Raw genomic sequence first — 27,690 nt, 5'->3', positions numbered from 1 at the left:
CATGACAAGCGAGACTTCCGGTTAAAACGTTAAAACAAAAGTTTTTTTAAATTAATGCCAATGTGAAAGGAATTATGCCTAAATACCCCCCCCATCCATTTTTTCCTTTTCATACCATACATTCATAGACAATTTACAATTATCTACGTAAGATTCTGTAATTTTATTTTGTTAAACGCGACAGATTCCATGCTTTTATTTTGAAGCCAAAATCGTCTGTCTTCTTGCTAGTAGTCTGTCAGCTGACAGCTCTGCTCTGACGCAGCAGCCCACAACAGGAATGTGTAGTTTTTCCTGCTACCTTCACACTGCCATTTACTGTCGTTACTGTACTTACGCAATGGAAGAAAACAACGAGGTTTACTAGCAGATTTATCAGGTACGCTGGCGATTATGTATCGCCCATTTTATGCACTGGTGTAGCGTTAGCTTGTTAATGCTAACCTTACTGATGAGGGGAGCTTGGTTTACGTTAGCTAGCAAGTGGCAGCTGATGGCGATGCATGATGATATCAAGCCCACTGTAGCCTCAAACGTTGTGATAAAAATAGACGTGTGCATGTAAACAACAACTTATGTTCGCCTATATTAATTGAATTTTCACATTCATTACCATCCTCTACAACGTTCCAGTGGTAACAAGTGGCTGCTGCAGTACTGCACCTATCTGTGTTTTTCGAGGTTGTTTTATTTTACTTTGTTTAGCCTCCAGCTCTTTTTGTGTTGACACTAACTAGGTGTTCCAGGTGTTGACATGATGGAGACTGCTGAGGAGCAGTCGGACGCCCAGAAGTCAGACTTCAGTGTGAAGGGAAACGACGAGGGAGACAGCCTCAGGTGGGATCACAGCTTTTAACCAAACTCAATGTCAAAATCAGGCAATTTAACCCTTGTACCCTAACCAGGAATAATCGCAATTTTATCACTGGTCCATCTGATGGACCTTAATATTTATAATGTTTTAATTTATGAATACAAATTTTTATTTTTTATTATTTTTTATTGTTTATAATGCATTGTTAACTTCATCCCTAATACCTCATACCAACATTTCATACCTATTCGAATTTTAACCCCTCAAATGCCAGTGTACAGTATGTACAGTAAAAATAAAAGAGTACAGTAAAAAGACAAAAAGTGAATTATTTTCCTTCCCATAAAGTAAAACTGGATTTCTCCTGGGGGGATTATCATAGCTTGGGATGGGATATGTCAAAGATTGGCAGCAACATTGATTCTGATCCATCTTTAGTTTTTTCGAGAAATGTACATTTGCAAAAGAAATCCTCACTTTACCGTTAGTCCATCTGATGAACCGTTATATTTATAATACATTTATATTGATATATTGATGTTTTATTTTTTATGGTTTCTTATTCATTGGTAACTTCATCCCTAATACCTCATACCAAGATGCCTAGTGTCAAAGATTGGCAGGATCCATCTTAGAATGATGTCACAACAATACCTATGACATCACTATGACATCACCAGTGATGTCATAAGATGATTTTGGTCAATACTGATGTCACTGATGACATCACTGATGATGTCACAGACATTGTGAATCACACATTTTTGTATTGTTTGCACATCACAGTTTATTTTGGTGAAAGAATTGTGACGTTTTCTCTAGAAAACCTACTGGACCTCTTAAAGGGACACTTCACAGAAAAACCATGCTGATATCTTTTGCACATGACCTCAAACACAATACAAAAACTGTAAACCGTTTTGTAGGCATTCATTTAGTTTGACAGTTATTGCGAGTTGATTTGAAAACTCTGATGAAGATGCACTTGGCATTGAAACATTAGCCTTCTTCAATAAAAGTACATTTGTGCATGAATGACATCACTGGTATGTGTGAGATCCAGAGAAATTGAGAGAGTGGCGTCAGCGGAGGACCAGAATGCGTGACTCATTAGCCAATGAACAGCCAGGAAGGGGTCTCGCGCTACTTTTGAATGCTAAAATAAAGCTGATAATGTACAATTTGATTAAAAAAAAACTTTCAAAGTACAACACAAACTGTCCATTTTGCTGCAACTCGACAGCGCTGCTTAATCCAGGACCTTACTTCCAGGAACTCTTTGGAGTAAAAAACTGGTCCATTGGAGTGAACAGAGATGTCGCGACTCTTCTATATACACAGCTCTGGTGAGATCATGTGCAAAATAAAATCTGCATTGTTTTTCGGTGACAGTCGTTCTCCTTTAAGTCCACCAAGACTCTTTCTGATCTGCTCTGATATGCGTGTTGTGTTGTGTTGTGTTGTGTGTTGTGCAGTGTTGGGGGTAACTCATTACAAAAGTAACATATTACATATGTTACTTTACACAATATATTACTTTTAGCAGTAACTCAGTAATATAACTTATTACTTATAGGATTTCAGTAATATTATACCAGTTACTTTGTCAAGTAACTCAAGTTACAAATTGAGTTACATTTTATTAAATCAAAGCACATATTAAAAAAAAAAAAAAGATACAATCATTTCCTAATCAAACTGTGTGTTTTTATGCAAATAACCACTATAATCGATGACAATAACAAAGGAAAAGAATAGCATTTAGAATTTTGGATTTTTCGGGATGGTTTCCGGGGCGGCAATGTCATTCTGCTGCTGCTGTTGTTTTGGTAAAAGTAATGCAAAAGTAGTGTAATAAGTAACGAGTTACTCTACACAGAAAGTAATATTGTAAAGTAACTTATTACTTTCAAATGACAGTAACTAGTAATATGTAGTATATTACAGTTTGAAAGTAACTTGCCCAACACTGGTGTTGTGTAGCAAGGCTTTTCTGGAGGCATAATTGGCTGTTGCAATGCCAGTGCAATGTCTGCCATGCCACAGATCAGCAGGTGGATTAGGTTGCCAAACAACACACACATAATACGGATTAGAAAGGGGGAGTCTGAGGAACGTGCAGTTAAGTGTCCAGCTGTGTGTGTGTGTGTGTGTGTGTGTGTGTGTGTGTGTGTGTGTTTGTGGGGGGAGTAACTGTGTTTCCCAACTTTTTTAATAGGCCTAATGTTCAGCATTACACATTGTGATTACAGCTACTTTTTAGTACACAAAGAAAACATTCTTGTGGATAAATTAACACATTTCCCAATCACACATACCCACGCCAGAGTTCCCGAGTCCCCAAATCCCCACGGCAGGATTTTCCTCGTCACACTTAGTGGTAAACCACCGAAGCTTTGGATCGTTGCTCTTTTCTGTGCTTTTCTCTTCATCCAACCCGAACTTGAGATGGTCAAATGCTGCCTATTTTCTTAATTGTGGACCCTGGTGACAGCATATTTTCTGGTATTTACGCTTTTGCACTGCGACGCGTTGGATACCAGGAAGAGAGGCATTTTGGACTGCCAGACCCAGAGCAGTCTGCTGACCACTCCGACTCTCTAGACTAGCTCTGCCCAGAGCAGTCTGCTGACCACTCTGACTCTCTAGACTAACTCTGCCCAGAGCAGTCTGTTGACCATCCAGACTCTCTAGACTAGCTCTGCCCAGAGCAGTCTGCTGACCACTCCGAGTCTCTAGACTAGCTCTGCCCAGAGCAGTCTGCTGACCACTCAGAGTCTCTAGACTAACTCTGCCCAGAGCAGTCTGCTGACCACTCCGACTCTCTAGACTAACTCTGCCCAGAGCAGTCTGCTGACCATCCAGACTCTCTAGACTAACTCTTCCCAGAGCAGTCTGTTGACCACTCCGAGTCTCTAGACTAACTCTGCCCAGAGCAGTCTGTTGACCACTCTGACTCTCTAGACTAGCTCTGCCCAGAGCAGTCTGCTGACCACTCCGACTCTCTCAGCCATAATGGATGAAATCCGTCGGCTGTTTGGTGCTGTGGGACGCGTCCGCGCTGACAGCCTTGCCAGCGATGCCACATGCTCGACGGGCAGCAAGCAGGCGCTGCGCCAACGACTCAACCAGCTGTTGACCTGCGTGGACGACTTGGACCCCAAAGACAAGCTGCACGACGAGGTGGCCACGACCCTGGAGCGCGCCTTCACCATCTGTGGCCAGAAGGCCAACAAGCCTAAGAAGGACCGCTTCAGGTGGAGAACGATGCAGTGTAGCGGCCTCTTCCCTTACTACTTCTTCTTCTTCTTCACCGCTCTCTTGCCTGAACTCTTCTTCTGGCCTTGTTCTTTAACATGCTCTCCTGGGTTGAAGGAACCACTTAATCAAATACGCTGTTGATTCTTGTTGATTGAGAGCAGTAGAACTTTGTCTCCTTTGAATTTTCACCGTAGGCGTTAGCGTCGTAGCTGAGCACAGGAAATACAATTGTATGTATTGTGGATGTTATGAGTTGGTGTGTGTGAAAAGAATGACTGGTCTCTTGTAGCAGCAGCCTGATCAGCTTGTGTAACGGCTCCAGATCTTCATCTTTGTCACTGTGCTTCTCTTCGGGCCTTGCTGCTGTACACTAAATTAAGCTCTTTTGTTTCTAAAGTATTGCGGGTTATTTTCCCCCAAGTAGAGAGGTGCAGCTGAATCATGCTATTTTGTTTCAAGTTCATTTATTGTTTGAGGAATAACTTGACACTTAAATGATCTACAGCAGTGATACTCAACTTGCCCGCGATGGAATTGCAACAAAAAAATTTTTTTTTTTTTTTTACAGTGCACCTGAACGCAACATGCAAGATACCCGCTGAATAAGTGTCCAAATGTTCATGTCATTCTGGCCAATACTCCACTTCTGTAACGTTCTGTTATAGCATTTCAATCTGGAATATGGAATATCTTTCAATAATCTATGATTTAGCTGCTAAATTGTCAAATACCGCCGTCTGCTTGCTACCCAGGCACTTGTGTATGTACTTAACCTACCGGTAACTAACTTAACCTAACTAACTATCCGGTGTGCACAACATTGTCAGACTAAACTCCGGCTGACACCCCAAAAACCTACAATCCGCAACAGAAAAATGTTTATTGTTTGTTTATTAACTGGCCCCTGGCCTTCTATCATTTCACGAAAGTGGCCCCGGGGCAAAGCAAGTTGAGTATCCCTGATCTACAGTATCTATTATTGATGTGTGATTGACATTTTCTGATGAAAAGTGCTGTGCAAATCCTCGCCTCCTCATCTGCAGGCTGCACATGGTCACATGGAACGTGGCCACAGTCAATCCTCCAGATGACCTGGCCTCCCTGCTCCACCTGCACTCCCCCAAGAGCCCGGACCTCTACGTCATCGGGTAGGTGGCACATGGAATGTGCATTGACTCTAGGGCTGCAATTAACGATTATTTTTCCCATTATCGATTAATCTGTCGATTATTTTCTCGATTAATCGATTAGTTTGGTCGGTCTATAGAATGTCAGAAAATGTTGATAAAATATCATTCCGTGTTTCCAGAAGCCGGAGATGACTTTCTCAAATGTCTCGTTTTGTCCACAACCCCAAAGATATTCAGTTTACTGTCATAGAGGAGTAAAGAAACCAGAAAATAACCACATTTTAGAAGCTGGAATCAGAGGATTTTGAATTTCTTTCTTAACAAAGTACTCAAAACGATTATCAAAATAGGAGTCGATTAATTGTCTGTTGATCGACTAATCGATTCTTCGTTGCAGCTCTAACTGACTGGAGAGGTCACTCATTTGATACGTTTGGGTAGATACTGAGAAGTAAACCCAACGTGTGTGTGTGTGTGTGTGTGTGTGTGTGTGTGTGTGTGTGTGTGTGTGTGTGTGTGTGCGTCTGTGTGTGTGTGTGTGTGTGTGTGTGTGTGTGTGTGTGTGTGTGTGTGTGTGTGTGTGTGTGTGTGTGTGTGTGTGTGTGTGTGTGTGTGTGTGCGTGTGACTGTCTCAGTCTCCAGGAGGTGTATGCAGGGCCAGTGAGGTTCATGTTGGACATGACGTTTGATGACCAATGGAGTCAGCTGTTGATGAGCACCTTAGCACCACGGGGATACCTGAAGGTATGAACCAGCATCTACTTCTAGTAGAGAGGAGGTCCCACCGCTCTTCAGCTACACCAGGCAGGTCCACTGCTGCATCATCAGCATCTTCTTCTGTCAGCAGCACGTTGAGTTAGAAGGGGATGGATCACATGATTCCACTTTTTGTTTGGTTTGGAAAAGCCTGCCTCAACAGCAGCCATTATATATACTGACTTTTTACCATCAGAATGATGGCCGCTAACACGTTTACTAACTAACACGTTTACTACTGCTATTTTCAACATTTTCACTGAGTTTCACACGAGTTGTGAAATATCTTAACGGCATCCGAGATGGATAAGATATTTCACAACTCGTGTGAAACTCAGTGAAAATGTTGAAAGTATCAGCAAGTATCAGTATCTATCAGTAAGTATCAGTATCTATCAGTAAGTAGTGCTGTAAACTTGGTACTTTTCACACTTTTAGTTTCAGACTGTGTGTGTGTGTGTTTGCTGCTACCAAGGTGTCGTCCATCAGAATGCAGGGTCTGCTGCTGCTCCTCTTCTCCAAACTGGAACATGTGCCCTTCATCAGAGACATCCAGGCCACATACACACGCACAGGCCTTTTCCATTACTGGGTGAGAAATGAGCTCTATACACACACATGCACACGCACACACACCACACACCACACACCACACACACACGCACACGCACACACACACACACACACCACACACCACACACCACACACCACACACACACACACACACACACACACACACACACACACCACACACACAGGGACATCACATGACTGCCATTCACACATTATTTTTTGGCCAGGTCATGTGATCAGGATGGTCTCACCAGGCTGCTGTCAGCCTTCAAGCAATGCATTTAGCCAAGCTCCTGTTGCGTGTAAAGAGGAAACAGTAGACCTCTGAGACCTGCACAACATCCTGGAGGAGATGTTCTTCACCCTGGAATAACTGAGGCCATTTACACCTGGCATTAACATGCGTTTTCTGTCATCAGATTGCAATCTGATTGTGCTTGACCACTTGAAAGTACAGGTGTAAACGCCCCCAAGACAGATTGAAGACTGATTGCCAATCTGATCGGCCAAACCACCTCCGGAGGGTGCTCAGGGACGCATTGGGTACACGTTGAACACAAGTGTAAATGCAATGTGTCCTCTCAATCCGCATATAGCAACTGTATGCGGATTGAGAGGACACCCAAAACGCATGCTTACAGTACACCAGGTGTGAAATCAAGCTAATGTGGTCAATCTGATGACAGAAAACGCATGTTAATGCCAGGTGTAAATGGCCTCACTGTAAAAGTAAACATCTTTAAGTTATTCACGCGATGGGATTTGCAGTACGAGCTTAAAGTAATTAACCAACATTTCTAAGTGCCTTTTCTGGTCAGTGGAGACTGATATGAACAGCAAAAGATGAATACATTTTTACTAGGTAGCAGGTTTCTATCAATGTTGTTGCAATTCTTGCCGGTGCTGATAGAGGGTGCTAAAGGTCAAGCATGAATGTGACTTGATGCCGATTTCAAGTTTTAGCCGTCAGTCATAAAATCGTGGTATCGGTGTATCCCGAACTTAGCATGAATAAAGCTAATGGATAATGCAGAATTTGCCCTTCCTCTTTGCTCTCCCGCTCTCTTCCTCAGGGTAATAAAGGTGCCGTGTCCATCCGCTTGTCTTTATACGGACACATGATCTGTTTCCTCAACTGTCACCTGGCAGCTCATATGAAGTACGCCTCAGAGCGAGTGGACGAGTTCGAGTACATCCTGGACACGCAGATTTTTGAATCTGACAAGGCTCAGAGAGTCCTTGACCACAGGTCAGTAGACACGCAACAATACAGTACCCAGTCCCCCCCCCCCCCCACGCCAATCTTTAATGTTACCACCCATCTTACAGACACAGCACATCATGAAGCGAAGTGAAGGACAGCGTTTGAGGACAGTTTGAGAGATGTCAGTGCTCTCCCAAATGTATTTATATGGAGAGGCAAACATTGAGCAAGTAGCATAGGAAGCCGCACTAGTCGGATTACTTCTGCATACAGTAGGGCTGGGTATCGGTAATCAATACATTTAAAGCCCCCCTCCAGTCAGTTTTTCCTACCTGTACAACATTGATGTTCTATGAAGACGCTCATGTGCGCGTGCTGTAACAAAGCACGTCATCATTTGCGCCAAAGATCATCTATTGGTAAGAACCGAAGGCTTATACCTTGCCCCACTGCAACATCATGGCTGGAGCACTGTTGTCCAAAAAGGATAAGAGCCTCGCTCCTGCCTTCAATATACGATCTTTGTCTGCCTTTCAGGCAGTAGACCGGAAACAGTATGGCTGCCTCTATCTCCGCAATGACGTACTCTCTTGTTATCGGTATCACTTTAAGGGCACTGGTATTGGTACTGGTATCGTAATCTTTTCAGAATCAGAATCAGATTTATTGGCCAAGTATGTACACATAGAAGGAATTTGACTCCAGTTTGCGTTTAAATTATATTCTGCACCATCACATGTCTATGTGATGTTGGATTCCTCAGTTGAAACACACACCGGCTGTGGCTCAGGAGCTAGAGCAGGTCGTCCACTAATCAGAAGGCCGTGGTTCGATCCCCCCGGCTCCTCCAGTCCGCATGTTGAGGTGTCCTTGGGCAAGATAATGAACCCCAAATTGCTCCCGGTGGTGTGCCAGCACCCTGCATGGCAGCTTGCCGCCTTTGGTGTGTGAATGTGTGTGTGAATGGGTGAATGTAGGCACATTGTAAAGCGCTTTGGATAAAAGCGCTGTATAAATGCAGTCCATTTACCATTTACCACACACCACCACCCTGGAATAATACATTTATTTTTTATTAAGCCAGTCTGGTGAATTTCAATCATCAGGCATGCTTTTTTTTTTTTTTTTTTTTTTACACAATTCTCACACAATGTATAATCACTAATCAGGTATTAGTGATTATTGACACCTAAAGCACAAGTTTAAGGGAATGATGCCCTTGTGAACTGACGATCGCTTCACCACCGATCAATCCCTCTTTGTTCATCCATCATCATCTCCTTCCCTCTCCCCTTGGTGGTCCCTTTCATCATCTCCCTCCCTCACCCCTTGGTGGTCCCTTTCCTGGCCCAGGTTGGTCTTCTGGTTTGGGGATCTCAACTTCCGGATCCAGGACCACGGCATGCACTTTGTGCGCTCCTGTATCAACAACCAAACCTACAAGCTGCTGTGGAGCAGAGACCAGGTTTGAGCCTTTAAAGAGTCCTACACGTACTGTAGTACAGAGATGCCACTGTAGATCACTCCTGTTCCCATGCCGGTCCTGGCTACCACAACAACCCAACATTGGGCCCTTTTCACAGCAGCCATTGTATGCCTAAAAGGCAGGAAGTAACACAGGTGCAAGCAAAACATGGATGAGGGTTTCCAACCTCCAATCCATTTAGGTCCTAGATCCTCTTTGCGCGGCTCGCGAGACGATAGCGGCTCTACACTCTTTCATTGGCGGCTCGCAGCTGATAGAAATAATACAATCATGTCAAAACCATTGCCAGGTTTGTGGCCCTTTGGAGCACCAAATGGGGGTTGAAACTCACCATATACCGGTATCTGGCAACTCTGCAAACAAGCCAATGCCTCGTGGAGGGATTGGGTCAGTGGCAGGGAGGGATGCAGAAACAGAGCGCTTCAGGTGTGACAGGGCGTATTGTTGCAGCTGGCATTTCCTCGTCGTTAACGAGAAATGCGCAAGCTGCAACAATCAAGTCACCAGCGTCCCAGCGTCAGAGTTTTAACGATAAGCAAAGCAGCTGTCTGGAGGTTTGGAGCTGCATCCCAGAGAGAGACAGACTGAACATCAGAATGTTTTCATATATATATATTTTAGTCGGTGTGAATGTTTTCATCACTTTTATCATTTTTTATATTGTTTATATATATATATATATATATATATATATATATATATATATATATATATATATATATATATATATATATAAAGTCGGTCTGAATGTTTTTATGATTTTTATAATTGTTTCTAACATTTTTATCATTAGTTCTACATTTTTTATCATTGGTTTTATCATTTAATAAACTAAAAACTAAATCAAACGCTTAGGCCTACTGTGTGGTTTTGCGGTAAAAGTGGCTCTCCTCTTCACTTTGACCGGCTAGTGTGGATCTCATGGAGAAAGTAGTGAGGATCACTGATTTAGGTGTTCCAGTGCCGGGGCCCCTCGTTAATGTTTTGGTTGCACTTGTGTTACTTCCTGCCTTTTAGACACAACATGGCTGCTGTGAAAAAAGACACATTGAGTGACTTGTGCATGTGTAAGCAGGATGATGGCTCTCAGTCGATCAGTGTGTTGTGTTCAGGGAGGTCATGAAGCGTGTGTGTGTGTGTGTGTGTGTGTGTGTTGTCCTCCTCAGTTGACCATGATGAAGAAGAAGGAGCCGATGCTGCAGCAGTTTGAGGAGGGACCTCTAGACTTTCAGCCCACGTACAAGTTTGACTTAAACTCTGACACTTACGACAGCAGGTGACTGTTTCCAGCAATCACACCTGAACACACACACACACACGCACACACACGCACACACACACACACCACACACACACACACACACACACACGCACACACACGCACACACACACACACACACGCATGCACCACACACACCTACCGCCTTGCATCTGTCATCATCATGTCACTCTATCTTCCAAACTCTTCTTCTTAATATCCTTATTTGTGAATCTTGAATCTCCGCCTCTTTTTGACTTCACAGGCCCTACAGGACATGGTTTGCCTTTAAGTAAGGGTTCAAAACACATTTATGTTCCCCCCTTAATATGTCACATGTCCTCTTTATGTCACCTAACTGCACTATACTGTCTACATACTGTTCTGTACGCAGTATGTTAGGGCTGGGCCATATGGTGGAAATCAATATCACGATAATCATAAGGATTTTTCTCAATATGAATATCATGACATGGTTCATGTATGCAAAATTGCATTAAATAATCAACTTGACGTTCATCTCATTGGACCGAATGGTAATGTTAGGTATGATGTCATACAGAACAGAAATATCGATTTTTCCTTCCCGACAACAGAAATCTGTCACGACATTAATTGAATATGATTATGATTCCACTGAAAGAGGATACATGATCATGTTGAATTATGGCCCAGCCCTACAGTATATTAACTGTAACTCTCTGAAACACATGGTTTCAAAGGCCGAATGAGGCCAGGCTAGCTCCGTCCACAGTGTAATGTGAGTAAACAAGCTGCCTGGCACCACTAACAGTCTCTGCAAGACAAATAACACATTTAGTCTCTGCCATGAAAAGGTTGACATGCTAGTTGCTTTTGCCAAATCCTGTCTGGACCCACAGAACAGAGGCTTCTCATTCTCTTATTTTGGGGTCCGATACTGTTGCTGTTTCAGCAAAGTATCAGTTGTCCATATTAACCCACATCTAAGCTACCATCCTGCTACGTATCATGTGTTTACAAGCTAGCGGAGCAGCTGCTAGCATGCATAGTCATAAAGAGAAGCTTTGGCAATACAGGAGCTATGAGAGTTGTGTGTGTGTGCGTGTGTGTGTGTGTGTGTGTGTGTGTGTGTGTGTGTCTGTGTGTGTGTGTGTGTGTCTGTGTCTGTGTCTCTGTCTCTGTGTGTGTCTGTCTGTATGTATGCATGAGGGATGTTCCTCGTTGCTAACAGCTCTATAAAAAGTCTATCAAACCTGCAATTATATTTTGTTTCCTTTGCACATTTCATTCATTCATTTGTTTAATTGTTCAATGTTGGTTTGTTAAGTGTTTCGTAAATTACAGTAAAGGCAGCAATGTATCGCCTACCGCTGAAAAGTTGGGTTCATCACCTACCCTTAACGAACCACTAACCCACTTAAATAGCATTCAGTGGAGAGTTTTAATGTCTTATGATGGTCTCATGTTCAGGTCTTAATGTTATTTCCATTTGCATCCTGACCCGAGAAGTCTCAAACTTGTGAGGAAATACTGAATGAGGGATTGAGTTTTTAGGTTTGAATACGTTAAATACGGATGCGCATACGGATGGAGCTTCCTGTCCGTACTCTGCGTTCATTTCCTGCGTAATTCTGCACGCTTTCTGAAAGCTTACGGATACGGATGAAATGGAGCAGTAGCGCACACGCACTCACACGTTTGACTCTCTACTGCCCACTAGTGGATGCATTGCTTAACACGATACCAACGTGAAAGACGCATGGAAGTATGCGGGCTGTGACGATTACATCGTTTGAAACGGACGCATTTATTTTCGGACGAAAATGGAGCAGAAATGAGCTCTCATCAGTGTCATTTTGGATCTCGACATTTTTCGATCTGTGTATCTTGATATCTAGCCTGGTATGGTATTGTTGAATCGTGGCAACAACCTTACATTGTTTGACATTCATCTGCGTTTTCTCATCATGCTGCTCATATTGTCATGCATTGAATGGTCATAGACCTGTTAGATGTTCATCTCCAGACTAAATCCTCCTGTGCCCTGCTCTCCACCCCTCAATCTGTGCAGCGGTAAGAAGCGTAAACCGGCCTGGACCGACAGGATCCTGTGGCGGCTCCGGCCCGAGACCCCGCCCCCTGGAGAGAAAGATGAAAACGAGGAGCCCGGATTGGCTGAGAAGAAAGCGGCGCAGCAGGAAGAGGTTGAGGAGTACCCTCTGAAGGTCAGGCAGGAGTCGTACACCAGCACCATGGAGTACAGCATCAGCGACCACAAGCCTGTCATAGGCCTCTTCACTCTGCAGGTGAGGTGCTACTAGAGCCTGGTCACCCTGCCAGTCTCCCTCCCTCCCTCCCTCTCTCTCCCCCTCTCTCTCTTTCTCTCTCTCTCACACACAGTCTATTTCTGTCCTCCTTCCTTCACTTCACTTCTGTTGCTGAAGGTCTTCGCACGTCAATTATATTTTTCGTACCTATATCCAGTCAATGCAACTGTGCATATCAAGGTCGATTTTTGTGAGTTTTTGCCTGCGACATCAACAGATCTACATCAACCAGATCATAGTTCCTCATTGCGCGGCTCATGAGACGCTGGCGGCTCTCGAAGCTTTAGTTGGCGGCTCTAAGAAATCTTTTTTTTTTCTTTTTTTTTTTTAAAGATTTTTTCCCCCTGTTCTCCCCAAAATTTCAATAAGCCTTTATGGCATATTATTACAATACAACAATACTGGTGTTGACAGTAATAGAAGGTGCCAAATCATTCAAAACAATAAGCATTTTGCTTTTAGGAGTATTGTGCCAAAAACTTTAGCGTCGCCAGCGACAGCCTCCACCTTTGCGGTCGGATACGTTTCGAAATCCCTCCAGGCCTGAAAGATTTTCTAGGGGAAACACTGGTATATATGGTGTGTGTATGTGTATGTGTATGTGTATGTGTATATGTATATGTATATGTGTGTGTGTGTGTGTGTGTGTGTGTGTGTGTGTGTGTGTGTGTGTGTGTGTAAAACAATAAAACACACAAAAATGGTAGGCAGATGTGCTTGGTTGGGGTGGCTTTTGGTGTTTTGTGGTAAAAGTGGCTCTCCTATTGACTTTGTCCTGCCAGTACGGCTCTCATCGAAGAAATAGTGACGATCACTGAACTAGATGGACATAGACAAAATGTGTAGGCAACAATACTGTGATGAAGTGAGAACTAGATAGGCGGCTACATAGGCTGGTTCTATTTGTCTGTGCATATTGGTAACCAGGACTTAGGACACAAGTCGCACCTATAAACCTGATCAGAGGGAAATCAATAATGTCTCATTCATGAGATTAGACCAAGTGCTTCACTCTTCAGTTAGAAAACGCTATATATTAGCTCCATTAGGGAGTTAGGGAGACGTCCATCGGCACTGGCACTGTTGCCTCACAGCAAGAAGGTCCCGGGTCCGAACCCCGGTCCGTCCCAGGTCCTTTCTGTGTGGAGTTTGCATGTTCTCCCCATGTTTGTGTGGGTTTCCTCCAGGTGCTCCGGTTTCCTTAGCCTAGGTAAACCCAGCCCCCACGTGACCTGCTCTCTCAGTTCCCAGTCACTATTGACTGAGAACAGGTCTGACAGCTACGGTGCTACGGTTTCCTCACACCACCATCAAAGACATGTATGTTAGGGTTAATACTCCTGTCAGTGCCCCTGACCAAGGCAATCGCAAAAGAACTGGAGTTGGTCCCCGGGCGCTGCACTGCGGCTGCCCACTGCTCCTAGTTCTAGGAAGGTTCCTAGTAGAGGATGGCTCAAATGCAGAGGATGAATTTCCCCATCGGGATAAATAAAGGATCACTTAAATTAATTATCCCACTCCTGACACAGATTTTGAACTAATGCGCTCAGCTCGCCAAATGCCCTCAGCTGGCATTGTGACACAAACCGGACTTATTTCAGTTCTTACTTCTGATATGATTTGACCCCAGACACCCAGCTAACGTTTCTTTTTGGTAAAGGCCTTTACACACTCACTGTTGTTTCTATGATTAGATGGTTTATCCTGGCCTTTTATTTTAAATCGGCTAACAGCTAAGCAAGTGCTGTCCGCCCCTGATATGATACGCTTTATTTGATTCCATATAAAGTTGTAAAATTCATCTGCACTTCACATGTTGTCTATGGGAAGCCCTTCAATTAAGTGCCTCTCTCTCTCTCTCTCTCTCTCTTTCTTTCTCTCTCTCTTTCTTTCTCTCTCTTTCTTTCTCTCTCTCCTCCAGTTGAGGAAGATGTACGAGACTCCTCTGGTGCGTCTGCAGGCGGAGGGCGACTGGAGTGCTGACATCGACTCCATGGTCCTCTACAGCCCGCTGCAGCCCTTCCCGTCCAGCGCCTGGGACTGGATTGGACTCTACAAGGTTGGGAGAGCAGCAGTGGTGTAACAGCAGTGGTGTGACAGCAGTGGTGTAACAGCAGTGGTGTAACAGCAGTGGTGTAACAACAGTGGCATTTTGAATGGGATGTTTCAGTCAATGCTGAGAGTCTTGAAAGTATGAATGCATTTCAGGTGGGCTTCAGCAGTGTGTCCGACTACATCACCTACACCTGGGTCAAAGACGACGAAGTGTGCTGCAACGAAGAGCTCACACAGGTAACAAGTGCGCCCATCGCCCTGTTAACCCATTGATACCTGATGCAGCATTTGTGTGTGTATCCCTTTAAGACCGCGAACCGCGTTAACGCGGTTCGCGGTCTTAAAGGGATACGCACACAAATGAGGGATATACACACAAATGCTGCATCAGGTATCAATGGGTTAAGACCTGCTATTCAACAAGCATGCTTGTCTTTATTGTCACATAACGACACGCTATGCAGGGAGAACATGCGTCTTGGGGGGATCTGATCTCAAGCGGACTTCTCCAAGTACATCCGTTCACACCCGAGATTAGAATGTGATCTCGAGTGATCGGATCTCACTTCCTCGGTCTATATGCAAATAAACACAATGTTGTTTTTAACCGGCAGGAGGCAGCAATGCAGTAAACCGTGTGCGCCTAGTCTGACGGAGTTACTATAGGAATGATCATGGAAACAAACATATTTTTAGTATGGCATATGTCATGATCTTACCGGGACAGCCGGCCACAGTATAGCAATAGTGTCTTATAGCCATAGAATATCAGCTCCGTCTGGCCCATTATTATACAGAGGGCGTCAGTTGAGTAGGCGGCTGGTCCTTCAATGATGTTTTTAACCTCATATGTCGCAGAGGACTTATGCTTTTTTAAATTAATTAATTGCAGGCTTTTTCTGCCAAGATGCATCTTAATGATGGAAGTGACACAAACGCAGAGCACGTCAGTTGAGTACGGTCAGACACATACGAATGTGGTCACATCATGTGGCCCAGACCACCTCCGAATGTGGTCTGAGGGATCGGATCTCATTGCGTCCTTAATGCGTCTTTGGCATGAATGTTAATAATACCAGTTATGAACAGGGCCCATGTGATTGACTGCTAGTTCGGGAACATTTTGTTGCTTTAAAACGCACCATTAGATGGGAGCATTGTGACGAGATTGCTAGCAGTCTGAATGCAGAATTATTCAAGTGTTTCTGAAGAAATCTACTAGGAAAACCCCACAATGGAGATACATGCTTCTCTGTATTCCTGTAGGTGTATGTTAGTAAGGAGGAGCTCCCTGTGCTGGGAGCAGAGTGTGTGCTGTGCTACTACAGTAGTACACTGCAGTGCATTATTGGAATCAGTGAACCATTCAAGGTGAGTATGAACGCTGGAATAGTTCAGCATCTACAACCTTTCTTGTTTTCCTCATATACTGTGGCTATCAGATATCAGTTGATTACTTATGTAGAATTTGGTGGGTTACTTGGCTCTACATCAGTGTTTCTCAAACAGGGCGCCCCCTAGTCTAGTATACAAAGTTCTACATGGACTGGCGCCGCCTCCTCTTGCTGACTTTATTAAATATCGTGCGACCGCCAATTCGACCCGTGTCACCCGGGCCATTACGAACAAGGTCTGTGAGGTCCCCTTTAGAAAAACCTCCTTTAGTCAGAGGACCCTATCCTTCATGGGAAGCACTCTCTGGAATAATCTACCTCCCTCGATCAGAGAATGCCCGAGTCTCGCCACCTTCAAAGGCCAGTTGAAAATATGGCTCAGATCAAACCAACAATGTGATCACAATTAACATTTGCCATGTTTTGCAGCATGCTCTGTGTGTTTTATTTATTTTATTCATTTTAGGTTTTACTAACCTTTTATACTATTAATTTTTTTTTTTTTTTTTGGTATTATTAACTGTGTGTTTTAATCATTTCTGGTTTTACTAACTTTCTGTACTTTTAATCTTTGTTGTATTATTAATTTTTCTTTCGCTTTCATGATTACACCAACCTGCCATGGGACTACAGGTGGAAACTAGCCCTTGGGCTACAACCTGACATATTTACTGTACGGCTGTACTGTTCATCAATGTGTAAAGTCCCATTCTTTAAATAAATGAATCTGAATCTGATAGTGGTCCGCGAGTAGATTGATCTTTTTTCCCTTTTTTTCCCCTCCCACTATCCAATCAGAGAAATGTGACATTTTCTGGGAAAGGGAAGGTCAGATCGCGATGCCTATTAAAGACTATATGTATTTTTTCACCCCGAATCCAACGCCACCACCCGTGAGTCTCTACGACTTACGGTTTGATGAGATAGGTCCACTCTGCATGCAGGGCTACAGGAGAGAGACAGAGTAGGCTACAGCGGGGGGTTGGGAGCTCCAAGTTACTGACCAAACACTCTATTTCAGTGATTGCTGTCAGAATATAGGGCCATTTAACACTTATTTGAACACAAAGACATCACTGAATGCAACTTTAAGATGGCAACAGATAGCCTATTTGACTTTGGCAACATTGTGCATTTATTGAACTTGAATAAACTTTCTTTGAACTTTGAATATATTTGAATTGAAAAGGAGAAATAAATGTAAAAAAAAAAGGTAAATGGACTAAAATAAATTGTATATATTTTTTACATCGGTTATCTTGTTTTCATAATTGTGGGAAGCCAGAAATTGTATTAATTGTACAGCCTTAATGCTATTTGTCATTTAATTAGCCTGTCATTTGTCATTTACAGTTGAAGTAGTAGGCCTATTGTTTTTGGGGATATTTTGGGAGTTAGGTGGTCCCCGAGTTTTTTTTTATTGGTTAAGTGGTCCTTGGTCTGAAAAAGTTTGAGAAACACTGCTCTACATGATACATTTTGGACCACATATTTCTTAACTGAATCCAAACGTTTTTATCCCCTCTACACTCGTCCCATTGGACAATTTGCATTTGTCCAGTCAAAACAAGTACAGTACAGTCCCCTGTTAAGTAAGCAAGCAATACTAAAAACAATATTAATCCAGAAAAAATCTCTCTTTTAGGTCCATGAGTCCAAGGTAGCCGTTGAGGAGGGCTTGTTTCCTGACTCCTGAGAACATCAACGGACTCGACAAAACCACAGCCAGTTAAGAGTGACCTCGGGAATCAGTCATAGATGTTGTATGAGAGATGTATCTAGAGATGTATCTATGTAGGCCTGCATCTCCTGGACCACAACAAAGGCCTGTAGTCACTGAAGTGTTTCCTAACCTGCCACTGGAGGAGCCGATAAGGAAACGCTGTGCGTTCACACTGTTGCTCTCTTCTCATCTGACAGCTCAAATGCCACTGGTGTAGCTATTGCTTACTTAAACGTACACGGCCAGTACACCTTGATGAATGATCTCTGGGGTTAGGTTCTCTGTACACAGATGAAGAATATTCTAACGTCAGACTCAAATCAAAAGCAGAAAACGTCTTATTCAAACGCCATCGGCAAATTAGTTCAAACTCCTAAGAAGGTGGGAATGTGTAGGTTGAGAGAATGGAAACTCAAAAAAATGTCTGTGTGATAACAAATAGTTATGGGCGGAGCTTGGGATGGTAGGATGTGCAATATGAGTGCAGTCAGCAGCTGTGGTTTTGATTGGAAGGTATGTGACTAGTGAGGAAGACTTAAGGCTGTTACACACCGAGAGCGCTGCGAATTTACAGCACGAAATTGCGATGCGAATTTTGACCCACCTGTCAATCACAGCAATAGATGTGTACACGTCGGACGCAAATTTCAGAAAAATCGACCTTGGTCCGAAAAAATAAACACCACAGCAAAACTTCACCGTTGGTATGCACGGTTGCATTCAAAATATTAAAATATTATTGACGTGCGAATTTATCGGATGGGGAAAAAAACGCTCCCGGTGTGTAAGGTTACACTCCGTTAAATAGAAGATGAGGTACGTTGTAGGATTTGTACCGGCATGCAAGATCAGAGTGAAGTATGTCACTCCATGTCACTGAAGGAAGCTCTCCCTTCAAAAGCATGTTAGAAGGACATCTAAATACTATAATAATTGTTTTAATACTTAGGGCTGCTTTCACACCTGCCTTACTTTGTGTAGTTGAATGGAAATATCTCAAACTCTTACAGTAATTTGGTTCCTTTGTTCGGGGAGGTGAAAACAAAGAGTCAAAGCTACAGTACAGTTCACAGGACCACCAAACACACAGCGAGCGCTGTAGGGAACACATGTGAGACCAGAGCGCTGTTAATGAGGTCAATATAGGAGATAATGAGGCAGATTTTTTACTTTTGTTTTGTAGTCAAATGCTTGCACAATGCACACATTTGACTACAAAACACTTGGATTATGCTGCACAAGCTGTTAGGTGAAATGTGACGGCCTTTTGATTCTTTCTTTCCGTGGGATAGAAGGATGGCCCACCTACTGTAACTCCGCCTACAAACGTCAGTGGAGTTTTCACTGATGTTGGGATGATGGTGGTGGTAGATAATGCCTAAATTTAAATTTTAAAGTGAACTATTCCTTTAAAAACAAGATGCGACCAATTCTAAAGGAATACTTACAACTGTACTAGGAAGTGTAAATCCGTCTAGACTAGGCTTAATCTGTGTACTGTCCCTCCTGACAACCAACCTCTGAATCTAGACTAGGCTTAATCTGTGTACTGTCCCTCCTGACAACCAACCTCTGAGACAGATTACTGAGGGCTGTTTGCTCCAAGCTGGATCGGGAGTGAGTTATTTAAGGAAAGAAAATGACAACAATACTGGGCATGTGTATATTCTAACCTTAAACAGCTTCTGTCACTTGCTAACTGCATGCTATGCTACCCCACTTTGCATTACATAGCTGTGCTAACCTACTCGTTGCCTAACAGCAGATTTTAATGCTGACCGGTCTTTTGAAACCTGTGGCTTTTAGTTTAGGTCTTTTATAATGCATTTCTTATTCTTAGATGTTTACCATTATATTTGTGTCATAGTGGAACTCATATATGTATTCAGCAGTTACATTAGACAATAAAAGCCCAACTCCCCAGTCCCCACCCCGTCTCAAAAGTCAAAGACAGGTTTTTTTTTTTTAACATACAGACCAATTCTGAAGGAATACTTGTTGCACATATACAACTCGAATCCTATTTTAATTTTATAATCAATTTTACCACCATTTCAGACATGGTAACTGAATTGTCTATTGGTAACTCTCACTGTAAATGAGCTCCTATAGGAAGATAAGAGATTTTCCAGTTGGGTTGTTTCTGCTCATAGTTAATATAATAATAATAATTAACTTCAATTGCCCCTGTTGTTTCTGCTCATAGTAATATAATAAAAATGAACTTCAATTGCTCCTGATGGACTCGAGAAACATCTCTTTCTCATCTTTACTTTCATAGTGCAGATTAACACTCCTTTTCAACTTGCCATTAACTCAACAGCGTTGTGCCGCTTTTTAGCATCGGTCATTCCATTTCATTGCTAATTGTCTAATGGAGAAGAAAAGAAACTTCTATACAAGATGTAAAATAAATATTGCACTGTTTGTATTGTTGTTGGATAGAAGTATTTATAGGTTTGACTTAAGTGATCGTTTTCTGCTGGTTATGTGTCATATTATTAGTGTCTATTGAGAAAGAAAATACATTTATTTTTCAGAAAAGCTGGATTCAGCAAGTGCCTTTCAAATGACTGTCGTTTTACATTTTATGTAGCCTACTATTATGCTACTCAACTTTTGTACCCTGTGATCAATATTCATGTGATGATCATATAGCAGGATGTGATGCTCATGGCCCCTTCTGGATTGATCTTGGTTTTAAATGTTGCTACTTGACACCTTCACTCTTCAGCTACACTATAAGAAGAGCTGTTCAACTCCATGTCATTATTATTGGCTTTGCTGGAATCACTTGTGTACTACAGTTAAAACTAGCCCAGTTGTGTCACTTTTTTGTTGTAAAAGTCAATGGTGATCTATTTTCTCAAGTAGCAATGTATATGGGAATTATGTAATGTACTGTAACAAAACAAATGTATAGCTTTGCAAAAAGCATATATATATATATTTAAAAAACACTTTATCCTTTGTGTCTTTGTTTTTTTAATTAGTAGTAACCTACTCTTTTTGAGAGATGACGGATTATTGATTATGTCCGATATTGTCATTCAAGCTATCATTCTGTGTTGTTCACTTTGGTGTGATGCATATGATGTGGTTTATTGATTACATTTTCACAACATGCAGGAATGGGGACTTGCAACTTGAACTTGAGTCGCACACAGTGGCATTAAGACTTGACTTGAGACTCGTCCTCAAAGGCTTGCGACTTGAGGTTTGAGACTTGTGAACAATCTTTATTTATTTGTTTTTTGGTACATAGGGGCCCGCCGTTAATTTAACTTTTTTTGTGGGGGAAACCATCAGACCCCATCATTATTCAAAGTAGAGTATTTTATATAGGCTACATCTTGAAACATGACTTTAGGGGGTCTTTAAGGAAATGTCTACTAATGTAATCTAATCAATGCTGTATTTTCATAAGGAGTGGGGATAATACAGTCAATTATTTGAATTCCTTAGTTTTAGCTAAAGCAGGAATCTACAAACGGTGTACAGACTGCACACACTTTTCAAATTGAATACACCCCTGCCTTGGTTGCTTGTTTCTCTCGCGAGATCTGGCAACACTTGCCACCTCATGTAGCCACGACAACCATTTGTTTACATCCCAGCAGTCAGCTGTGTGAAGTGAAGAAACGGATACATCATACAACCATAACACCAGAGCCGAGAAGGAGGGGTTTCCAGTAGCACAGAAAAAAGGTATGGTCAGAGAAAAGACGTCTATTTATGTGTCTGTCTTGGAATTTTTGAAGTAGGCTATTTTAACCCTTCAGTTGGTGCTGGCTAACGCTAGCCCACGGTAAAAGCAACAGGTCTATTCTCAGTTGATGATAGCGCTTGCTTAGCAATAGCCTAGCAGCCCTAGTACTGGATAGAAATGTTGGAAAGATACTCTGGAAGTATTCTTCACTTTTCTTTATTCGGTAATTGTGTCAACAATAGTAGGCTATATTACATTACATTATCTAATTCCTTCATGTTAAAATCAAATGGGGTGCTCGGTGCTGCATGGGATAAACCTTCCAAAATGTGTGATATTTGTTGGACTTTTCCTTATTCCTGGTTTTAATCTAATCGGTCACCTCATCTGATTTCAGTTCAACACACATTGTGAATGCAATTAGAAGAACATTCGAGATCCCTATGGAGAATAAATAATGATTGAAGTGTTCTAAACCTTCCTCTTCATCTACTCTACATGTAGATCATTTCATCAGAATGATGTTGCTATGGGAACAGTTTGAACTCAAGTTTATTTCCTGTCAGTTATTCTATTAGAAACACTGCAACAGGAAGTATGGCTAGGACCAATTTAGAATCTTCATGTTGTCAAATGTCAAGTTGAAACAAACGGTCTGTATATTCTCAGTGACGGTCTGAGGCTGAGCAGCACCAGTGGAGGACGATGTCTCTCCTGGACGCCAATCCTGGGCAGGCCGGCGGGCTGAACCTGGTGAACATCGAGACGATGCGGACCAGCTCCGAGCTTCTCACAGCCGAGAGCCAGAGGCTGATCCTGGAAAGTGAGAAGGCCTCCAAACGCATGCAGCAAGACGCCAACAAGAGACTGGGTAAGATATGATTCCCACAGGAGAAGAGACTCATTTAGAGACTCCGCTTTAGAGACTCATTCCTCCCATGGTGTTTCTGTTCAGATCGGCGGATCCGAGACATCCAGTTCCAGAGGAAGGAGCTGGAGCGGAAGCTGGAGGAGATCGTGGTGGAGATCGACGTCCTCATAACGTTCAGGAGCCGAGTGGAGAAGGCCCTGGAGGCCTGCGAGGAGCCTCTGAGAGTCACCACACTCTGCCAGGAGGAGAGGTGAGAAAGGATTGGAAGGTGTTTTTTAACATTAAGAGGGGAAATGCACTATACAGTATTATAGGCTTATATGGTTTTCCCACAAAAAAAAGTTAAATTATCTTGTTAAAATCCTTAAAATGACATCTACTCCCAATACAAATTTCAGAGTCTATGAATATGCAAATATATTTAATCTCAAAGGTTTTCCTGTTGAACACAAGATGTCTCATACTTCACTGTAAAGTCCATTATCAGTATATATTATGTGCACTGGAGGCTTCCATTTTCGCTGAGTTGAATATTGGACAGGGATTGGATGTCAAACTATTTCGGATGTCACAAATCCTTTCCGCAGGCCCACCCCAAGAAAAATTAGGATTTTCAATGAGCACAGGAGTTTGAGGAAAAAAGGGATGTTAAACCTCCAGGTGAAAGGGGAGGTGGCACTGATCATCTCACTGTCCATTCATTCATTCATTCATTCACTCACTCACTCCCTGCAGAATGAAGCGTTCGCCCGCTGAGCGGCTGCCCGACGAGGTGGACAGAGAGCTGCTGAGGGAGAGGGAGGTGATCCAGGGCGTGGCTGCCCTGCTGCAGCGCACAGCAGAGCAGATCACTGAGCAGATACGGTACGGGAGAGGGGGACGACGTGTCATTTAATTCTATATGCTGTGTACAGCATAGCGGATATCAAAAGTCTACTACACTCTGAGACATCTTCAATGAAAATTCAAAGGGATATTTTTCACTTTGGTTTGGATATAGCAAAATATTGCGATATAGAATATATTGCTGGGGGGAATTGCCTGGCCAGTCATTACAGTATTGCTATATATGACCAGATATCGGCCCAAGTCTTGTGCACACTTGTGCAACCAAAGAGTTAAAAAAAAGGTTTTTACGTTATATATGCGAGAAATAATTTTGTTATTGCATTTTGTTTTTAGTTTGATTTGACTAATTCTTGATATTGACTTTGGTGGTTTGAGATCATCTTGTTTTGTGCTCTGTGTTCAAAGTCAAGGTAAAATCATCACCGTGTTTCAATTATGTCAAGATGTCTCATCCACAGAAATACATTGTCTGTTATTACAATAATAATAATAATAATGATGAAGAAAAAATGAACAAAACCCCTTGTATGTGTACATTTCAAGGATGTCGTAATTTTTATTTGACCCAAAAGTGTATATTGGACAGACGCCTAGAGATGATTGGGTCCCAATCTGTACAGATTTAGGTCATGTGTAACATTGTTCTACATCATCCTTTTAAGATATTATGGAAATTGGGCTAATCTCCTAATATGCACTGTAGTAGACACTAACGTGTGTGTGTGTGTGTGTGTGTGTGTGTGTGTGTGTGTGTGTGTGTGTGTGTGTGTGTGTGCGCGTGCGTGCGTGCGTGCGTGCGTGCGCGTGCGTGCGTGCCAGGCTGAACCGAGCAGCCAAGTACCGACTAGAGAAGGATCTGAGGGAGAAGTTTGAGGCTCAGTGCATCGACGACTCCTGCGCCTCGATGACCAACCACTCCATCAACAACCACCACGAGTCCAAACACGCCAACATCACTCTGCCAAGGTGAGCTATGATATGAGCACAGGAGGACAATATGACTGATATTATGTAGCTCATGTATTCTTAATGGACTGGGTTTTGGTTGCTAGCATTATTTCAGTGGGTGTCAGGTGTGTAGCTCTCCCTCTCCTGATGAGCTTGACCCACCTTCTTCAACATGAATTGGGAGGATTCTCTCCTCCTCAGGGTTTCTACACAGGTCTGGAAATGTGTGGGGAAAAGACTTGAGCGTTTTGGAAATTGTAGAATCAAGTTTCGGAAAAGGATGGAAAAATATTCCCTATAATTAGGCTACATACTGTCTTTATTACTTTTTCTACAAATGCATGGTCTTTAAATCTCTGTGACGGGTGCAACCGTCATCGCAACGATGACACATCGCCCGTTGTGCTGGAAGTACCGGTATAAACATTATGTCGTTGCCACGACAGCAGAATATGATCATAATCGGCGGCGACCATCATAAATCGCTGTGCTACAAACAGTCCTATATTGTGATATTTTGTTGTTGTAAAGAATACTGAAGAAGCTCTGCCAAAACAGTGTGTGCAGGAGCCCTGTCTCTTTCTCTTTACCTGTGTTAAACTCGCCTCTTCTCAATTGACCTCTCCTCTCCTCTCCTCTCCTCTCCTCTCCTCTCCTCTCCTCTCCTCTCCTCTCCTCTCCTCTCCTCTCCTCTCCTCTCCTCTCCTCTTCCCTCCTCTCCTCTCCTCTTCCCACCTCTCCTCTCCTCTTCTTCCCTCCTCTCCTCTCCTCTTCCCTCCTCTCCTCTCCTCTCCTCTCCTCTCCTCTCCTCTCCTCTCCTCTCCCCTCCCCTCCTCTCCTCTCTTCTCTTCTCTTCTCTTCTCCTCTCCTCTCCCCTCCCCTCCTCTCCTCTCCTCTCCTCTCCTCTCCCCTCCCCTCCTCTCCCCTCCTCTCCTCTCCTCTTCCCTCCTCTCCTCTCCTCTCCTCTCTCCTCCCCTCCCCTCCCCTCCCCTCCCCTCAGCCGGGCGGTGAGTCCAGAGGAGTGGGAGTTCTTCTCGGACGTCAACATAGCCAAGGCAGAGCAGGAGAAGACCAGCTCTCTGTCTCTGCGAGCCCTGGTGGAGTCTCTGCTGGAGCAGACAGCTGCAGACATGCAGAGGCAGGTCCGCACCACGACAGCAGCCCTTCAGCTCAACGTCCAGGAGATCAAGAACGCCAAGAGCCAGCTGGAGGATCAGCTGGCCAAGGTAGGCTAGGTTACTATCTGCTACGTACCAAATTACGTGTTTGGCACAGATGGAGAAATACGTGAAGACAATGATGCAGTATTTATATAGGCGCGACCAGGTAGTGCAGTGGTAAATTCCCTGCCTACCAACACGAGGGTCACAGGTTCGAGCCCCTGTGTTACCTCTGGCTTGGTCTGGCATCCATACAAGCACAATTGGCCATGTCTGCGCTTGGGAAGCTGGATTAAGGGTATGTGTGTCCTGGTCGCTGCGCTAGCGCCTCCTCTGGTCGGTCGGGGGCACCTGTTCAGGGGGAGGGGAACTGGAGGAATAGCGTGATCCTCCAACACGCTAGGTCCTGCCGATGATACGCCTTGCTGTCAGGTGAAAAGAAGTGGCTGGCGACTGCATGTGTTGGAGGAAGCATGTGCTAGTCTACAACTCTCCCCAGATCGGCAGAGGGGGTGGAGCAACGACCGGGACAGCAGGGGGAATTGGCCAAGTATAATTGGGGAGAAAAAAACTTGATTAAAAAACAATCTATATAGTATATATACATATATTATATATAATCTATATAGGCCTTTTATTAATAATTGGATAATAGCCAGTCACACATTTTTGCAGTGCAGAGCAACAATCTAGCAGCAGGTGAGAAGTGGTCAAACAAAAAAGTGACTTCTTCAGTGGTTTCATCTGTATATGTTGATACTGATTGATATATAGACACTATTCACTGTGAGTCTAGGTTTTATGCTTGGCCTCACACCAGAAGCATCACAGAAGCAGCGTGTCACGGAAACATCGAGCAGGATCCTTGCCATTCACACCAGAAAGGCTCTGTTTTGCTCCACGCCTTGCTCTGTTTTGCCCCGCGCTGCTCACAACTTCTATTGACTTCATGCCTGGCTGCTCGCGTCGTGTCAAAAATAGACCCCCGACACCAAAACTCTCGCTGCACGCGTCGCAAGGCGAGGTGCCGCGCTGCGGCCCGTGTGATCGGTCTCCTCTGTTAAGAAGGACGCCGAAATGAAACTGCCTCCGCAAGCTGTTGCTTCAGCGTCGGATACGCGTCTGGTGTGTTTGGGTTAGGGTTAGGGGTAGGGTTAGGGTTAGGGTTAGACCTCACTACAGAGAGGGGTTAGGGTTAGGGTTAGACCTCACCACAGAGAAGTTAAGAATAATTGTTAGAGCTCCAGCTGGCAATCTTTAAACTCAAATCTGCCATTGGACTCTAGTACATCATCGTGGTTCCTATCTGAAAGGAGTAACGTTAAGCATTTTATTTAACCTTGTAAAGTACCAGACGGGTGGAGTTCACTACATATTAAGGAGATATGAATATCACATACAGTACATTGTAAACCATAGAACAGTATGCTAAAATGCCTCAAAAGATTTGCCGTGATTGGCTAAACTCGTCTGCTTGACCCTGGTGCGGTGTGGCGTCTCTGTCCCCGGCAGGTTCTGTGTGAGTGGGGCAGCCAGCAGAGGAACATGCAGGCTCTCCAGGCGGCCGTGGAGGAGAAGCAGACTGTCCGGAGCGTGGCTGAGGCCCGGCTGAGCGCCCGCAGCCACAGGCCCGCCAAGGAGCTGTGCCACGACCCGGTCCACTCCCACCTCCGCACCGAGGTCCAACAGCTCACTGCTCTCATCAACAAGTAAGCTCTGCTCTCATGTGAAGGCTCAGGGCAAGCCAGTTCTAAGACAGATGAGAAGATGTAAAAGTGTCAAACATGTACAAAGTGACAATATGACATCTCTGTATTTGTCCGTCAGAATGCGTGAGGCAGCAGCCCAGTCACAGATGGAGCAGAGGAGTCTGATTCGCTGCCAGCTGGAGCTGCAGGAAAACGTGGAGATCAAGGCCAAGTCTCTGTACATCGACGAGGTCGTGTGCGCCCAGCTCAGAGAGCCCGTTATCATACGCACTTTCTGATGGGACAGCGACCGCAAAGAAATACATTTCCCTGCACCCCCCTCCCCCCCCTCTTCCCCCACATTTCAATAAATGAAATAAATCAGTGCAGAAATAAACTATTTGAGAATGGAGCCTGATTCTCTCTCATTATGGCATAAGCACGGTTTCCCGTTTTGGTTTTTTGTGTCTTAACCACTCGTAGTCAAGTCTTTACTGTTGAT

General features: G+C 43.6%; 2 protein-coding genes across 2 annotated transcripts; both read left to right on the top strand.

Annotated features, from left to right (window-relative positions):
- Positions 1 to 332: 332 nt before the first annotated feature.
- On the top strand, positions 333 to 20,870 carry LOC310776197 (inositol polyphosphate 5-phosphatase K-like). Its single transcript, XM_083636384.1, is given in 14 exon segments — positions 333 to 379; positions 738 to 837; positions 5,119 to 5,223; positions 5,841 to 5,949; positions 6,437 to 6,553; positions 7,608 to 7,783; positions 9,092 to 9,203; positions 10,391 to 10,500; positions 12,536 to 12,770; positions 14,713 to 14,850; positions 15,000 to 15,083; positions 16,113 to 16,217; positions 17,886 to 17,921; positions 17,923 to 20,870. Coding segments are annotated over 13 exon segments (1,461 nt in total). The 5' UTR covers positions 333 to 379; positions 738 to 754; the 3' UTR covers positions 17,974 to 20,870.
- A 1,507-nt stretch (positions 20,871 to 22,377) lies between these two features.
- tekt1 (tektin 1) lies at positions 22,378 to 27,487 on the top strand (the record flags this gene model as incomplete). Its single annotated transcript, XM_083636816.1, has 7 exons — positions 22,378 to 22,543; positions 22,628 to 22,793; positions 23,279 to 23,407; positions 24,212 to 24,358; positions 25,341 to 25,566; positions 27,013 to 27,209; positions 27,328 to 27,487. 7 exons carry the CDS (start codon positions 22,378 to 22,380, stop codon positions 27,485 to 27,487), a joined length of 1,191 nt encoding a protein of 396 aa, XP_083492942.1.
- Between the last annotated feature and the right edge of the window lie 203 nt (positions 27,488 to 27,690).

The sequence above is a fragment of the Poromitra crassiceps genome (assembly GCF_964638095.1).
Source record: "Poromitra crassiceps genome assembly, chromosome: 5".
In the NCBI taxonomy this organism is placed as follows: Eukaryota; Metazoa; Chordata; class Actinopteri; order Beryciformes; family Melamphaidae; genus Poromitra; species Poromitra crassiceps.
The sequence above is the reverse complement of the archived record's forward strand: the minus strand, read 5'-3'. Positions and strand labels throughout refer to the sequence as shown.